This window comes from Halichoerus grypus, chromosome 5, assembly GCF_964656455.1.
Source record: "Halichoerus grypus chromosome 5, mHalGry1.hap1.1, whole genome shotgun sequence".
Classification (NCBI taxonomy): domain Eukaryota; kingdom Metazoa; phylum Chordata; class Mammalia; order Carnivora; family Phocidae; genus Halichoerus; species Halichoerus grypus.
Window position 1 is genome coordinate 135,309,873 of NC_135716.1, and position 17,649 is coordinate 135,327,521.

The window sequence follows — 17,649 nt, forward strand, 5'->3', positions numbered from 1 at the left end:
GGCCTGTCGTCTAACTAGTACAAGAACTCTTGGAACTTGGACATGAGACTGTTAAAATATAACATCAGCCATCTAATTGCACTTCGTGATCATGAAACTGTACAAATGAGACCTTTTGTACCATGTCTTAAAGGCCAACTTGAGAACTAAACACTAAAGTGAGGAGGGTGGGGTGGGGAGAGGCACAGAGTAATTCAAAGCCTCTACCACCTGCTCATGCTTTAAAAAAACAATCTAGTTTGCTGAAAGACAATACATGGTCAAGCTATCTGACCCACTGTAAAAGAATACTAAGAAACACAATTTCCAAGTCCTTAAATCTTCTTACAACATGGATTACACAGAGTGTTAAAGAGCACACTAGCCTAATACAATACTATTTAACAATTTACTTGGTAGATTTCAAGAGAACTAGGCAACTCAGTATGTCCGTTATAACGGGTGGATTTGTAGTTAATAGTCTGGTACCCAATTTACTACTTTCATGATCAGGTGCCATCACTTGAGTTCTAGGACGTTTGAACCAGAAGTTTAAAAGTTTCATAAACTATGATGTGGCTACATGCGTGTGTATCTTAAAGGTAAGCCCAAGTAATGAAAGCTGGAAAAGGTAATATGGAGAAGGTATAAAAACCCTTTCCTTTGACAGTATAATAAGAGGTGAATAAAGACTAAAATGATACCATAAAAGATGTGATGAAGCCACAAAAGCAATGATCTCTTGTGGACCACAAACAAGCTCTAGAAGGCGTTCAGTTATGTGGTGGCAATGACCATCCCATCTCTTCACCTGGTAGTTGGACTCATCTGTCAAAACTCAGCTCAGCAGTCATCTCTAGAAAGCCTTCCTTAATCCCACCACCTCCTCAGTGCTGGGTTGGCCACACTTCCCCATGTGCTACAGGACCTACACAGGCACATCTTTCAGTCTCCATTACTTTCTCCTGGTTTGCCTGCCTCTACCTAACAACTCAGAAGCTCCTTCAGGAAATAGACCTAGTCTCACTTCTTTGTATTCCACAAGCCAACACTGCTTGGTACTTACACATCTGTTGAAAAGACCTATTTACTAGGATGTTCAGGGAAGCATGCTTTGTATACCAAAAGACTGTAAATAGGGGCGCCTGGGTGGCTCAGATGGTTAAGCGTCTGCCTTCAGCTCAGGTCATGATCCCAGGGTCCTGGGATCGAGCCCCACATCGGGCTCCTGGCTCAGCGAGGAGCCTGCTTCTCCCTCTCCCTCTACTGTTCCCCCTGCTTGTGCTCTCTCACTCTCTCTGTCAAATAAATAAATAAAATCTTTTAAAAAAAAGACTGTAAGTAACCTAAATACTATCAACAGAAGACTAGTTAAATCAGCAGTTCTCTAAGTGTGGTCCAAGGACCCCAAGGGTCCACGAACACCCACTCTTTCAGGGGTGAGTTCCCTCTTTCTCTAACTACACATCCGTGTGAAGCCAAATATTCTTTCAATACTTTAACCAAAACAACATAGCATATGAACTGAATTAAGAAGCAGATATAAGAATCCAGCTTTCAGAACACCTGGGTGGCTCAGTCAATTGAGCAACCGACTCTTGGTTTCAGCTCAGGTTGTGATCTCAGGGTTGTGAGATCGAGCCCCATGTGGGGGCTCACGCTCAGTGGGGAGTCTGCTTGAGATTCTCTCCCTCCCCCTCGCTCACACTCTCTCTCTCTCTCTCAAAATAAAGCTTAAAAAAAATCCAGCTTTCTTTTACAAAGCAAGACATTGAAGAGATTTCTGAATATGTGAAAACAACATTACTCTTCTCAGATTTTGTTTTGGAAAAGTTATTTTTCATACAAATATGCTAATAAGTAATGGGCTTATTATTGTAACTTTCAATGAGTTCATAAATATTTTTTAAATCTCTCAGTTTTAACTTCTAATATAGTTAATATCTGTAAGTATAACCCATATCAAAGGCTCTATGGAGTTCTCAATGAGTTTTAAATGTGAGACCAAAATGTCTAGAGAATAGCTGGTTAGAAAAACTATGGTACAGCTGTACAATAAGAGTATGTGGCAATTTTCCAAAAGAATGAGGTACACTGGGCGCCTGGGTGGCTCAGTCGTTAAGTGTCTGCCTTCGGCTTGGGTCGTGGTCCCAGGGTCCTGGGATCAAGTCCCACATCGGGCTACCTGCTCGGCGGGAAGCCTGCTTCTCCCTCTCCCACTCCCCGTGCTTGTGTTCCTGCTCTCGCTATCTCTCTCTCTGTCAAATAAATAAATAAAATCTTTAAAAAAAAAAAAAAAAAAGAATGAGGTACACTGATACCTGCTAGTAGAAACCAACATCTAAGCTATACTGGTAAGTTTAAACAAAGACGTGAAAAACAAAGTATAAATTTGTACCTTTTAAAAAAGAGGCTACTGCTTTGCCTATATATACTATATATATGTATGCAAATTCTCTGGATGAACATCCAGGAAAAGTAACTAGTAGGTATCCCTGTACAGAGTAACTGGGGAAAGAGGGTCAAGGAAGGGGAAGAGACTTTCCACACCATTCCTAGTGTATTAATTTGAGAATTTTACCCTCGGGGCGCCTGGATGGCTCAGTCAGTTAAGGGTCTGACTCGATCTCAGCTCAGGTCATGATCTCAGGGTCTTGGGATCCAGCTCCACGTTGGACTCAATGCTCAGCGGGACATCTGCTTGAGGATTCTCTCCCTCCCCCTCTATTCCTCCCCCCCACCCCCCGCCACCAGCTTGTGTGCGCACTCTCTCAAATAAATAAATCTTTAGAAAAAAAGAAAATTTTACCATCTACATGTATTACCTTCTTGAAAAATCAAAGATGGGTAAAAATTATACTGAAATGGCACAGGGGCATTAAACTCACATTAAAGAACAGACTGTAATGGCACTGGAAAATATTAAATGATATGCTGTAAAAGTAAAGCAAGCAATTTTCAAAACAGTAATACATAGTATTTTTTTTTTTTTTTTTGAGACAGACAGCGTAGAGGAGACGGGGGAGAGGAAGAGAGAAAATCTTAAGCAGGCTGCACTCTCAGTGCAGAGCCAACACGGGGCTCAATCTCATGACCCTGAGATCATGACCTGAGCCGAATCAAGAGTCAGGCGCTTAACCAACTGAGCCACCCAGGCGCCCCATTAGTATATTCTTGAAAATCAGCCTGGGAGGATATACTGTATATAAAAGTATTAACAGTATTTTTTCCTTCCAGTTAGTGGAATTACAAGTGTTTGTCTTATTTATTTTTCTTGGTTTTCTAAACCTCTGATAACTTACATATGCTATTTTTATAATCAGAAAAACAAGGAAAAGAGTTTAAATACATATGTATCAATGTATGCATATCTATGTCTATACTTAGACATAAAACATTTAATAAGCAAAAAAGTACATGAACAAATTAGAATCTATTATCAACTTTTATACCAAGAGTTTGGATATTTGTAAGCTAAGTTTAAAATTCCCTTCTTCTTCTACAGTTTAAAAACTACTCTGGTACGTCGTTTTATTTCTAGTAACCTATGCCATGGAAAGTATATTTGCCCCATGATTTACCTACAGTGACGTTCGTAAGATCATTACTAAACAGCAAGTAACCCAATGTTTCACACCAGATTGGTTAGGCATGCTCCAGTTCAACCCTTAAGGCAAATTCACCTAAGGTGCTCAGGCCAAAATTCTAGGACTGATTGTGGGCTGCTTTCTCTCCATCACCCCTCACAACCAACTCATTCTGTCCAGTCGACCTGGCCTTCATACACATCCTAAAGCCCTTCATTTCTCTCTACCTTCGCCACTACTGCCCAACCCAAGCCATGGTCCACTCTCCTCACCTATACTGGTCTTACTGGTACCACTCTTGTTTAACTGGAGTCACTTCACACAGCATCCCAAAGGTCAACTTTTAGAAAGTAAATCCATTCATGTCAGTATCCTAATTAAAACCTTCAATAGCTTTCCAGTGCCCTTAAAATAAAATCCAATCCAATTCACATTTTCCAAATTTTCTACAAGGCAGAACTCCAATCTAGGCTAGAAAAAGCTCCTTTTTGATGACCACACTGGGGGCACCCGGGTGGTTTAGTTGGTTAAGTGTCTGCCTTTGGTTCAGGCCATGATCTCAGAGTCCTGGGATCAAGCCCCAGGGGAGTCTGCTTCTCCTTCTCCCCCTCCCCCGGGCGTCATGCTCCTGCACTCTCTCCTTTCAAATAAATAATCTTAAAAAAAAAAAGACCACACTGGAAGAATGCTCAGATTCAGCTGTGCATGTGGCCGAAGCAGACATACTGTTAGGGGACACCTTATTCAAGTCACAAATAGTTCCTGGGGCGCCTGGGTGGCTCAGTCGGTTAAGCGGCTGCCTTCGGCTCAGGTTCTGATCCCAGGGTCCTGGGATGGAGCCCCCAAGTCCAGTCGGGCTCCCTGCCCAGCGGGAGTCTGTTTCTCCCTCTGCCCCTCTTCCCTGCTCATGCTCTCAAATAAATAAAATCTCAAAAAAAAAAAAAAAAAAGTCACAAATAGTTCTCTTCCAACACCCATGAAAACCCTCAGACAAAGAAACCAGAAAAAGTAAGATGTTGTAGAGTGGACCTGTGGAATCGAGAGATGCCCCAAACTGGTCAGACCCTTTGATGTGGTTTTGGAATGTAAGTGAGGTTTGGGGGGGGGGGGTGAGGTCTGGATCGGAAGACCAAGAAAGGAGTCGTCTTTGGTGCAAAATGGTGGTTTATTAAAGCACTGGGACAGGACCTGTGGGCAGAAAGAGCTGCTGCACCTGGAGCTTGAGGAGTGGGGATTATATACTCTCAGGAGTTGGGGGAAGTAAGGAAAAGGGAGGTTTCAAAAGAACTTTCATATGGTAAAGAGGACCCACCTACAAGACACCTACAAGATACCAGAGGCCATGCCATTGTCAAGTTAAGGTTGTTTTCCCCTCTAGCAAGGTATTAACATGAAGACAGCTGGGAGATTCCCGGAAGAATGTCACACATGTCCCACCCAGGAGTGGGGGGGTGTGGGGGAGGTTGCAGGGTGTCAGGTTATGCTTTGTCTTCAGCCAGCCTTCTGCTCCCTCATCACCTTGACCTGGGCTATACCCAGGGTCTTACCAAGCTAGGAAAAAAAAAAAAAAAGAACAGAGACTATTCTAGAAATCCTATAAGCCAAGACACTCTATAATCTACACAAAGGTTAACTATTAAAAGTTGTTTTAGATACCTTGTTCAACTCTGTCAAGTCTCTCGAATACAACCTTTCTATCCTCCAAGGCTCAGAAGTTATCACTCTTACATAAGAAAAGACACACATTTATACTTAAAGAATACAAAAACAAAAACAAAAACATGAGCCCTCTGAACTAGGTCATCTTTTCAGAGAAAAGAGGCTCAGGCCATAGTCTAATTTGAAATGCTGGTCCCATCTGCAAACCCCAGCAAGAGCTGCAGTTAATATTAATTAAGAGCAGAAACAGGTTTGTTCTTGAACATCCTTTCTCCCAATCAAGTCCAGGATGCTTCCAAATGGAAATCTGCCAATTTTCCTGCACTTGAGATAGTAGATCCAGTACAGAATAATGTGATTTTTTTTAAATGCCACTATTTGTCCAACCCTTAAAGCAGGATTCTCACATCCTTTCAGAGGGAGGTTTCAGTCACCATCACTCAACAGAAGAGATAAGGAGTTTTAATAGGACTCACTACTAAGTGCCAGCCATGTGTGTGCATGCACATGCTTATACACATGTATGCACACACACACAGAAAAGCTAATAGTCCTTAGGACGGAGTGTAGGACCCCCTCCTGGCAATCTATGAGAACTCTCCCTTCTATTTACTCATGCAAAGTACTAAAGAAAACCAAAGAGGACCAAAGATTTGGTTTCTGATTTGGTCTTCATTTTTTTTTTTAAGATTTTATTTATTTGAGAGCACCTGGGTGGCTCAGTCGGTTGAGCGACTGCCTTTGGCTTGGGTCATGATCCTGGAGTCCCAGAATCGAGTCCCATGTCCGGCTCCCTGCTCAGCGGGAAGCCTACCTCTTCCTCTGACCTTCCCCCACTTCTCATGCTCTCTCTCTCTCAAATAAATAAAAATCTTTAAAAAAAAAAAAAGATTTTATTTATTTGAGAGAGAGCAAGCAAGCACAGAGGGAGAGTGAGGGGGAGAAGCAGACTCCCCGCTGAGCAGGGAGCCCGATGTGGGGCTTGATCCCAGGACCCTGGGATCATGACCTGAGCCAAAGGCAGACACTTAACGACTGAGCCACCCAGGCGCCTGGGTGTGGGTCTTCATATAAAGTCTTTGATTAAATCTCAGCCTGCACTGCTCCAGGCAGATGAGGCAGTGCCAATGGGTGACAGCTATCTTGAGGCTAATCTGATCCATAGTAAACACAAACTTTTACCATAAATCGAGGCTAATTAAACAGAATGGACTCAATTACTGGAGGTTATCTGACTTCTGAGTAGCAGACAGAATTCGTGACCCATGCCTCCAACATAGACTTGAACTCTTTTTATGCACAATGTACTTCACCATCCATATCCCTGACCCTGAAGTCTCTTCATCGGGAACTGGAACACGGTGAAGGTAGAAGGGACAACAAGGGGCGCATGATTATCTTAAATAGTGCTACAGCCCCCAGTACCTTGAGCACTGTCTGACACATAACAGGTACTCGGTAGGTATGTACCGGATGAATCAGACATTTGCTGCGCTGCATGTGACAGCATCAACAAGTTATGTGCAGAGCAAAGAAATGAATTCTGCCAGGGCAGACGAGGGAGGGCTGCCCAGAAGCAGTGAGGAGCCCCTTCCAGGACGAGCAGCTTCTCAGCAGGCAGTGGGTGCAGGAAAGCCGTGTGGACAGGAGTATGCCAGAAGCAAGGCTGGAGGACATGGCCTGAGATACTTTCCAACTCAAATTCCCACCAACATTTTATCTCCTGGGGTTTTGTCATGCTTCATCATCTCCTTCAAACCTTCAACTTTAATAAAGGGGGTACATACAGAGGGGCTGCTGTGTTTCTCTACCAGAAAATTAGCTAAAAGCAAACAGAAGGTAACAGAAAAATACTGTGGAATGTTTTCTTATTTACCAGGCACTGAGCCTGTAAGACTCTTCGAACCTTCTGTGAGAAAATCTGAGAACACCCTCCAAGTCCACCAGAAACAAGCCACTTTGAAAACAAATTGCTGCCCTCCATTTTTCTTCTCTTTCACTGATAAACAGTTTTTAAATTGGTTTATGCAAAAACTACTTGGTTCCCAAGAGGAAAAGAAAATCTAAACACTTCATAGTCACAGTCTTACAGCAGGGAGAAACTCTGGGAGAAAATGAAGGCACATGAAAGAGAACAGAAACTAAAACCCAAAAACCAAGGAAAGTTTAAAAAAAAAAAGTGAGAGTAAGGGAAAACAGCAACTGGAAAGTTTTCAAAACCTCTATGAAAGTTCGGAAGTAAGCTACTTCCCATCACATTCTCTTTAAAAATGGAAAGGGCACTAATCCAGTTTGGGACGGACAGGGTGCAGCCCCTCATGCCAGAATGAAACCAGCCCCCGAGTCAGGTATAGAGAATGCTAAGGAATGGGCTCAAAGCCACCGCACCCTTTCCTCCCCTCACCAAACCTCCTGGCTCCCTACCTCAGAGAAACGGGAGCCAATTACAGCCCCTCTCACACAGCTCTTCCCCCAAACTGCATTCCGAAACAAAAAGAATAAAATGCAGCTAAATGTGGTATTAAAATTAAAACAGACCCAACTGAGGTGAGAGAAAATTCAAGGTGCAACCGGGTACACAGAACTTTTCCTTCTGAGAGATGGGGGGGAGGCGGGGGGGGGGGAGGAGGCCGAGTCTTTTTGAGAATCAAAATAAAATCTTGCTTTTGCAATAGCTGAAGAGATAATGAATAAAACTCTGCCTTGGAGAGGTTTCTTAATTCCTAGCTTTTACGCTGTTTTTCAGCACGGTCCTCCGCCCACCTCTGCAAACTGATCTGTGCTTCTGTAATGAAGATCTCCGGATAATTAGCCCACCGATGGGCAAATAACCACCCTGGACACCGCTGAGGGCAGCAGCGAAGTTAAAGCACCCCGTTTGCAATAACAAGTTTTCATGAAGGAGTTGCTAATTATGAGCACATATATGCATCCCAGAAGGGTTATGTACCAGCAGCGCAAACTGCCACCTCGCGCCTTTCAATGCCAATTCATCGGGAACTGGGGTGGACGTGGGGCGGAAGGAGAGGGGTGAAGAGCCCTACTGAAAGACTAAGCAATCAGGCGATCTGCATCCCCAAATCCACGACGCCAGCCAAGGGAGGCTTTCTCAAGAAGCCATTTCCAGGGAAGCTGGATTTAAAATGTAATTTATCAGATCGAGTCTCCTACTACGTAGTCTCCTAACGGCCAGGCCCCGGCTTGGGAAGGAGGGCCAGGGAAGGAGGGGGAGTTCGTGGTGAGAGTTTACCTTAGAAGGCGGCCGCGGACAGACAGGCCTTTCAAAGCCACCGGGGCTCTGCCCCAAGGCCCGGGGCGGCGCGGAGGGGCAGGAATAGCGCGCGGCTGCGAGCCCTGCGGTGCCACTGGTTCCCCAGCGCGCAGTGGGACCCGACTCCCACAGGTGGGCGGCGAGAGCAGGGGGCGCCCCAGTTCCCTGGGGGCGCGAGGGAGGTGTGGGCAGAGAGGGCTTTGCCTTAAAGAAGCAGGGCGAGAGGGAAGCTCGGGGTTTTTCGGCTGTCTGGGTGGTTACCCTTAGCTGGATGGTTACCGGCTCTTCCCCAAGACAGGAGGAGCCCGGGCGGAGAGAGGAGCCCCATGCACCTCCCACCCTCCTCCCTGCGAGCCTCGGCCTCCTCCAGGGGCGCGGTTAAGCCGCACGGCCGCGGGCCACCGTTTGCATGCTCCCAGGCACGTAGGAGCCTGCACGACCGCACGCGGGCGGGGGAAGGGCGCCCGGGGGCCGAGGAGACCCGACCCAACCCGATCCCGCTACGGCTCACCCCCGCACCCCTCACCGGTGTTGGCTTTGATGTTCTCCCGCAAGAAGTGGCCGCTGGAGAGATGCTGGAGGCCAAAGCTCTGAGCGATCCTCTGGCACACGGTGCCCTTGCCCGAGCCGGGCGGCCCAAGGATGACCGCGCGCAGGAGTTTGGAAGCCATTGCCTTCGCCAGGCAGGGAAGGGGCGGCCAAACAGGCAACCCGGACAGCAGCCTCGGAGAAGCCCCGGGAACTTTGTTGCTGCTGCTTCTGCCTCTGACACTCTCCGCTCGCGCGGGTACTCGCCGGGCGCCCCTGCAGGGGGAAGGAGTGACTTTTGAGACAACCCCTCCCTTCAGCCCCGCGCCGGGGCCGGCTCGAAGGCGGAGAAAGGCGCCACGCTACCCATCCCCGCCCTCCTCGCCCCCACGCCGCGATTCAGTACGAGTCCCGAATCCCCGGGTCGACCTCAGGGGCTCGGAGGGCCGCCCGGCCAGGCCCACCTCGGTCCCTTCCTCTTTTGCTCCCCACGGCGTTCGAGGAAGGGACCAGGCGGCCTGGCATCCCCGCGCCAGGCTCCACCGAGGGGGAAGCCGGGAGGGGCGGCGACTCCACGCGCGCGCCCCGTCGCCCCACGCACCCGGCGGCCTGGGGGCTGAGCCCCTGTCCCGGCCCTCGCACGTGGGCAGCGCTGAGTCTGCGCCGCGGCCCCTCCCCAGCGGCTGTCAATCCCCCGGAGTCGCCGCCGCCCGCCGCCCGCGCGGACCGCCCAGCGCCCACCTCCGCCGAGGGTGAACCAATGCGCTCCCCGCCGCGGGGAGCCCGAGTCCGGTCGCCTCTCCACCCCAAGCAGTCAAGTAAACACACACCTCGGCTGGGACGCGGCGCTCCGCGAGGCTTCCAACCCGGATCCCGCTGGGCGGCGCCACCTCCGCCCGCCCCCACTCCGAGCCCCAGCCGGCCGCGCGGGACTCGCGCCTTACGTAAGCCGGGGAGACCGGCTCCGCGCGAGTCGCCGGCCGGCGCCCCCTCCCCTTCCCGCCGCTCCGCTCCCACCCCGCCCTCCCGGCCCACGTGCTCCCCACCACCCAGCGGGGGCTGTGGGGGCGCAGGGACACACCCTTCTCTTGCGGTCGCCTGGGGACCCCGTCTACTGTTGAGGGGAAGGAAAAATACAACTTGTTGATCGCCTACTGTGCGTCAAGTTCAGGGCTAGGCGATTTCCTTACGCAACAACCGTTCCAGATAGAGTATTCACAGATGAGGAAAGGAGGCTTGGCGTATCGCCATTCATTCAGCAAATGTTTATTGGGCTTATACCATGTTCCAGACACTGTTTTAGGCGCTTGGCATATAGCTGTGAACCAAAGAGATGGATGGAGGTTTGAACCCTCAGCTGCCTGACTCCAAAGCCCAGGCTCCTTAGGGAAGAGGGAAGGAGGGGATGATCTCTAACCTGTGCTCAGGTTCTTAGAGCGAACTGATTTCAGGACTTCAGGGCCCAGGATGTTTGGCACTACAGTTATAACTCACCAAGTCCAAAGGGTGCTATCTCCTCCCTCCCCTCCCCTGCGTATCCCACTCCATATTCTCTTAAATCTGTTCCCACCCACCCAGCCACCCCCCGCAGCCTTCATTTCCCACTCGCGCTAGTGTGATAACTGCCAGCCCTTAAGTCTCTAGCTTCCGCCGGTCCATCCTCAGTGCAGCCGCCAGAGACGTTGCTAACGTGCAAATCAGTTTCTGTTATTTCCCCATCTCAGATAAAAATCGTCCCTTCAGGAGAAGAGCCTCCTCTAGAGTCCTGGCTGCACTGTTGGCGCGGGGGGGGGGGGGGGCAGGCAGTAAGTAAGAGCCTGGCAGAGTATTTCTTTCTCTCTGTCCCTGACATCCCCAGCCCCTCTCCTCCAGTACCTCCTCCAAAGACAGCCAGCCAGACAACGCCTAGTCTCCATCTACCTGAGAGCACATCCAGGCCACCAACCTCAGCTCATCATTTGTTCAATAGGCTCATTCCCTTGTCTAAAATATCTCAGAGTTTGCTGTAGACATCAGGAGGTTGTTACACTGAGCCCCTTCCGCCCTTCACCTGGGAACAAAGAGGAGAGCTTCCGGGGATGTGGGGGTGACTTAAATCTCCCCTCCCTTTCCCTCCATATGCTGTGTAATATATAGTAGATACGTTGCAGTCCTCCTCAGACCTGAGCATGCATCAGAATCACTCAGAGGGCTTGTTAAAACAGATTTGCTGAGCCCCCTCCCAAACAGTTTCTGAATCTGTGGGTCTGAGGTGGGCATTTTTTAAAAATTTATTTGACAAAGAGAGAGAGCGAGAGAGGGAACACAAGCAGGGAGAGTGTGAGAGGGTGATCCCAGGACCCCAGGATCATGACCTGAGCCGAAGGCAGACACTTAACGGCTGAGCCACCCAGGCACCCCAAGGTGGGCATTTCTAACAAGTTCCCAGGTAATGCTGAGGCTGCCAATCTGGAAATCAGCCCTTGAAAAGTGTGGTTTCCACACTCTGAAAACCTGCAGCTCTGCTGCATTGAGCTGCATTGAACACATGGGAGATGTGTGGCCTCATGGTTCCTCTGCCTGCTCTGGGAACTTTGGCCCTTAACCTCTTCTTTTTCTAAAATGAGGACATTGGATTTACTACTCCCAAAGGTCCCTTTGTATCCATCAAGCATTGATTCTGTGAGTTCCCACAGGAAATAGTTCCTAGCCCTCACAAACTAGATGAACTATATCCCCCCTTCCCTATCACCCAGTTCTTTTGCCTACTTTTTGGAAAGGTGTTTACCAACATCACCTTATAATTTCTTGGAGCAGCATTAGCCACTCACGCGGTCATAGGACTTAGTGCTTTAGGAGTTTAGGAGCTTATATTATGAAACAAAGAGTTGTGACATAGGTAAACTCAATAAAGAAACCCAGCCGAGATTGGAAGGAGCCCTCCATGAACCTTCGCCATGCACAGCCAAATCAGGCTCCTACAGTCCAGCAGCTGATTGGAAGCAATAGAACTGGAAGAAATGGGTTTTGGAGTTTAACACCCCTGGGGTTAAATTGCAACAGCACCATTCACCACCTCTGCAAGTCTCTTCATCTCTGTGAGCCTTGGTTTGCTGATCTGTAAAAGGGAGCTAATACTTATTTCTTAGGCTAGTAGGGAGGCTTAAATGAGCTAAGGTACATATTGGATTCAGCACAGTGCTGGGCATATAATAAGTACTCAGTGGTGAACATCATCACTATTATTAACCATGGGACAATTATTTAGCTTCTCTGATTTCAGTTCCCTAATTGTGAGGAATAAATGAGCTAATGTGACAAAGTATTTCGCAGACTCCCTGGCCCTCGGAAGATACTCCATAAATGGTAGCTATTTTTATCACACATATACTCATTTAATCAACGTTTTCCTATTTCCTTTGCCTGGGATTTTATTTTTTTTATTTTTTTTTTAAGATTTTATTTATTTATTTGACAGAGAGAGACACAGTGAGAGAGGGAACACAAGAAGGGGGGTTGGGAGAGGGAGAAGCAGGCTTCCCGCTGAGCAGGGAGCCTGATGTGGGGCTCAATCCCAGGACCCTGGGATCATGACCTGAGCCGAAGGCAGACGCTTAATGACTGAGCCACCCAGGTGCCCCTGCCTGGGGTTTTAAATCTGTTTATAATATTTATCACAGTGTACAAAGTAATATATATCTATGTGTTTGTCTCCCCTAGAGACAAACTGTAAACTCACTCTAAGAGGAGGGGCCAAATTTTATTCATCTTTCTATCCTCAAAAATATACAGCACTTTGCCATAATAAGTGCTCTGTTAATGTTGGCTATTCTCCCTCCCCCCCCCCCCCCCACCACCACACTCGATGTCAAGCCCTGGCGTCTCTGGGCAACTTCACTGGGTGGTAATGCAAAGTCCACGTTTGATCTCACTTTATACATCCCTTACATCAGATTCTCTTACCTGGACTGCAGTGCTCCTGTTTAGTAAGCGTTCGTCATTTCCGTATCACTGTCACAGTTTTGCCATAACCTTGTACCACCTTGGTTCTTACCCACTTATCATGTTTCTTGAAATATTGACTCAGTTTGTTTAAATAATTTATTTAAAAAACTGAATGTAACTCACCATAAATAAGAGGACACACTAAAATAAATATGAGAAAAATAAAAGGTTACCAAATTGTAGCTGGAATCTACTAAAGTCACCCGTGTGCAGACCAGTTTGGCTCCCTCAACAGCCAGATACTTATGAAAGGCTCTTCCCACTAGGACTTCCCTCTCAGGAATCTCCACAGGTTTTAACTTACAGCTTCCCTTCCTGAACCTGCCAGTTCATCTGTCAGTATCCTGCTGCCAACCAACAGCCACATCATTGCTGTGTCCCAGGTTTTGGTCTTGCTGCCAGACCCATTTGATCTGATGCTTGGCTCGCTGTTGATCTGGCTCCCGAATGGCATTCCCACTGTTCTTCACCATGGCCACAGGCCAGCCTGCCAACTCTAGGGTCAAGTTCCAACTGTCCTCACCTGCCACCACCACCTCTCTACCACAAACGTGGCTAGTCCCAAACTGGCAAGTCCCAAACGTGGCTCTCAGATCCCCAACCCAGATCACAGGCCCCACTTGTCTGAGAGGTCACCAGGGACAAACCAAAAAGGTATCCTTTAAAAGACGTGTCTTGTTGGAGAGCTGTACAGAAGACCCAGAAGAGAAACAAAGGTCAGAAATGCGCTCACCAGTTTAAGAGAAACTGATTCAGCAAAATTCTAGGCAAGGAAGGGCAAGTTAGCACAAGGGTTAAGAGGATGGACTCTAGAGACAGATCGACAAGTTCAGTCTTCAGCTCAACTGCTTACCAGACATGTGACGTGTTCCTTAATCTGTGCTTCATTTTCTCCACCTGAAAAATGGGAATAGGAGCAGTTTCAATCTCATAGGGTTGTGCCTACATGAGTTAGTATATGCAGAGGCTTGGAACAACGCTTGGCGTGTAGTACGCATTATATAAGCGTAAGTTTCATTATTATTGGTTCTTCAACCCCCACAAAGTGCAAAGTGCTTCATGCACTAGAGGCAGGTTCTTGGAAGAATTAAGCCTTGCCAGACAAATTTATTCTACTACCAGGGCTACCCTCGTGTGATTTGTGTGTGTAATTTGTTTTCACATAGACTTTCATATATTAAAAAACAGCTGTCTTGGGGCGCCTGGATGGCTCAGTGGGTTAAGCATCTGCCTTCGGCTCAGGTCGTGATCTCTGGGTCCTGGGATCCAGCCCCATGTTGGGCTCCCAGCTCGGCAGGGAGTCTTCTTCTCCCTCTCTCACACTCTCTCTCTCTCTCAAATGAATAAATAAAATCTTTTAAAAAAATAAAAATAAAAACCAGCTGTCTTGTCCCATCTGAAGCTTCTCTATTTATTTATTTATTATTTTTTAAGATTTTATTTTATTTTTTATTTATTTGACAGAGACACAGCAAGAGAGGGAACACAAGCAGTGGGGAGTGGGAGAGGGAGAAGCAGACTTCCCACCGAGCAGGGAGCCCGATGTGGGGCTTGATCCCAGGACCGTGGGACCATGACCTGAGCCGAAGGCAGACACTTAATGACTGAGACACCCAGGCGCCCCCCCCTTTTTTAAAGAGCTTCTCTCTTTTTTTAAGTTTATTTATTTAAGCAATCTCTACACCCAACGTGGGACTCGACCTCATGATCCTGAGATCAAGAGCCACATGCTCTACTGGCTGAGCCAGCCAGGCACCTGGAAGCTTCTTGCTAAATATTCTGAATTACTCGGCCATTCCTTAAGTAATGTGGTATCCTGCTAGAAACTAGCATGCCAGTGTGTTTTTTGCTGCTTAAGTAAGAAATACCAGAAAGCTCTCCTGTTCAGTCTCAAAAGATTTATAGATAGGTAACATATGGAAAGAATTTTACCTTCTTAATGGAATATAATAATAACAATAAAACTAATATGTAGTGAATATTACTGTGCCATCTACTAGATCTCATTTTGCACTATGCAAATTCCTGGGAGTTAGATGAGCCACAGAGGATCCCCAAAGAGGATGACACGGGACTTTCCACATAGTAGATTATATTTCTGTCCATGAAATGTTCTGATTTCCCTTCATGAAACAGCCCCCCCCCCCAATCCTGTTATCTCAAGAGTGGCCACATGACTTACTTTGGCAAATGAAAGCAGAAACTTTAAGAGCTGGGGTTCCCATTGTCCCCTTTCTCTTTGCACAATGGCCAGCAAAATGGCTTAGGTCCCACAGTAAGGATGACCTCACCTCCCTACAAAAGACTGAACCATAATGGACGTGTAACATGAGCAAAAAATAAATTTTCATTGTTGTAAGCCACCAAGATTTTTGAGGTCAGTTATTATCCCAGCATAAGTTAGCCTATCTTGACTCTTACATTCTCAGTCTTCAATGCTAAATGTTGTACAGAAGTCTTATTGATTATATTCATATAATATGATTCAGAATCCCTTCCCACACTGGGTATTCTTTGGATGAATATGTTCCTTCTAAGGTGCCATACACAGCAACACCTAAAGCATTCCAGATGTAGTCTGATAAGCAGTCTCTTCTTCTGGACACTATTTCTTCTGTAACAGGATAGTATATATATATTTTTTTCTTTTAGCTTTATTGAGCTATAACAGACATATAGCACTATGTAAGTGTAAGGTATATACAGAGCATCTTGACTTACATATATTGTAAAATGATTATCACAATAAGTTTAGCTGACATCCATCATTTCATATAGGTGCAAAAAATGTATTTTTCCTTGTGATGAGAACTTTTAGGATCTACTGCTTTGACAACTTTCAAATATACCACACGGCAATGTTAGTTAATAGAGCAAGATAATATTTTCCCATATTTCAACCCATGATCCTTCTCCCTCTTCATGTAATAGCTAAGGAATTTTATGCCCATCACCTTAGAAAGAAATAATGCAGCAGAAGAGAGAAACCAAGCTTTGAGTTTTGGGCTAAGCCCCCAGAAATGGAAAAAATGCTTGTGTTTGTATAATACAATTCATTTGGGAGTTTGTAAATGGTTGAAGGCTTCCTACTCTCCATACCCTGGACTAGGAAAAATCTCCTAGGGGTGCAGCTGGGTGGCTCCGTTGGTTAAGGGTCTGACTCTTGGTTTCAGCTTGGGTCACAATCTCAGGGTCATGGAATTGAGCACCATGTTCAGCGCAGAGGCTGCTTGGGATTCTTTCCTTCTTCCTCTCCCACCCCCTCTTCCCCTCCTCCCCCTGCCCCCACCCCGCACTCGTGCTCACCTGTGCTCATGCTCTCACTCTCTCTAAGAAAGAAGGGAAGGGAAGGGAAGGGAAGGGGAAGGGGAAGGGAAGGGGAAGGGAAGGGGAAGGGAAGGGGAAGGGAAGGAAAGGGGAAAGGAAGTGGAAGGGAGGGGGAAAGGAGGGGGAAGGGAGCGGGAAGGGAAGGGAAGGGAAGGGAAGGAAGGGAAGGGAAAGGAAGGGAAGGGAAAGGGAAAGGGAAAGGAAGGGAAAGGGAAAGGGAAGGGAAGAAGGGAAGGGAATCTCCTGGGCTGGAGAGAGGGGAGAGTCAGAGGAGAATTTATTTATTTTTTATTTTTTAAAGATTTTATTTATTTGTCAGAAAGCAAGTGCACAAGCAGGGGGAGCAGCAGGCAGAGGGAGAAGCAGGCTCCCCACTGAGCAAGGAACCCAATGTAGGACTCAATCCGAGAACCCTGGGATCCTGACCTGAGTTGAAGGCAGATGCTTAACTGACTAAGCCACCCAGGTGCCTTCAGAGGAGAATTTAAGTGGAAATGATTCCTTGGAAAAAAAGGACGTGCACACCTGTTTACTTCCCAGGACTGAGCCCCAGCATGGAGGATAAAAGTAGATAGGCTGGAAAGATCCAAATCCAGAGGTTTGTATCCCCTTTCCCAGGCAGGACCTAGAGAAGGGGCAAGACTCCAGAGTGAAGTGTATCACGTACTGAATCTGGTCTATAAGCAGGTCTTGTTTGGCAAGCACAGAATTTTTAAACAATTTGGTTTTGAATGACTTTGAGGGGAGCATGCCCTCTCCAGGTTCTTCCGTCCTTACTCCCTATTATCTTACACCTGGTCTACTATACCGACTTGCCTCTAAAGGCATTTGAGTTCAAAATCCCTGAGTTGCCTCTACAGGCATTTGAGTTTAAAATCCCAGATGGACATGAAAAAAATCTCACATGATTCCCCATATGCCTCAGCAGCGTAATTCCATTTACTCAAGAGGGTGGCATGAGAAGGAGAGAGGGACAGGTCTCCTGTGACTGAAAACCAGATGTAAACAATGGTGTCTCAGTGAATGCTGATGAGGATGGGTGACAACCAGACCAGGATGCTTCCTCAAAGTTACGCACTTCCAAAATCCCAGTCTCCATCAAAACTGGGGCAAAGCATAGAGACACAGATTTGACTGAAATGAAGTTTTTACCACTGCCAAAAGTTTTGAGTTTGACATTGTGGTTGGCTCCTCAGCATCTATTCCTTTTCTCTCACTGAGTACCAGCAATGAAGCTTGAGGAACTGACCTTGACTCCAGTGACATACCTGATTAGTCCAAGAGAATTTCAATTACCCCTTGCTATTAATTATA

The 17,649-nt window shown here is 47.0% G+C and overlaps 1 protein-coding gene and 1 long non-coding RNA gene across 6 annotated transcripts in view; one reads left to right on the top strand and one right to left on the bottom strand.

Moving 5' to 3' along the window:
* Positions 1-9,955, bottom strand: part of AK4 (adenylate kinase 4) — a 68,690-nt gene extending 58,735 nt beyond the window's left edge. The window contains exons 1-2 of one of the 5 annotated variants that reach the window (XM_036110032.2): positions 9,855-9,955; positions 9,023-9,300 (exon numbers count right to left, since the gene is read on the bottom strand). In XM_036110032.2, the coding sequence (XP_035965925.1) occupies positions 9,023-9,167 (145 nt within the window). In that variant the 5' untranslated portion in view covers positions 9,168-9,300; positions 9,855-9,955. The other 4 variants (XM_036110068.2, XM_036110042.2, XM_036110039.1 and 1 more) reach the window with 4 other exon arrangements.
* The window catches only part of LOC144381919 (uncharacterized), a 436,617-nt gene that overhangs the window by 113,505 nt on the left and 305,463 nt on the right, over positions 1-17,649 (top strand). The window lies entirely within an intron of this gene.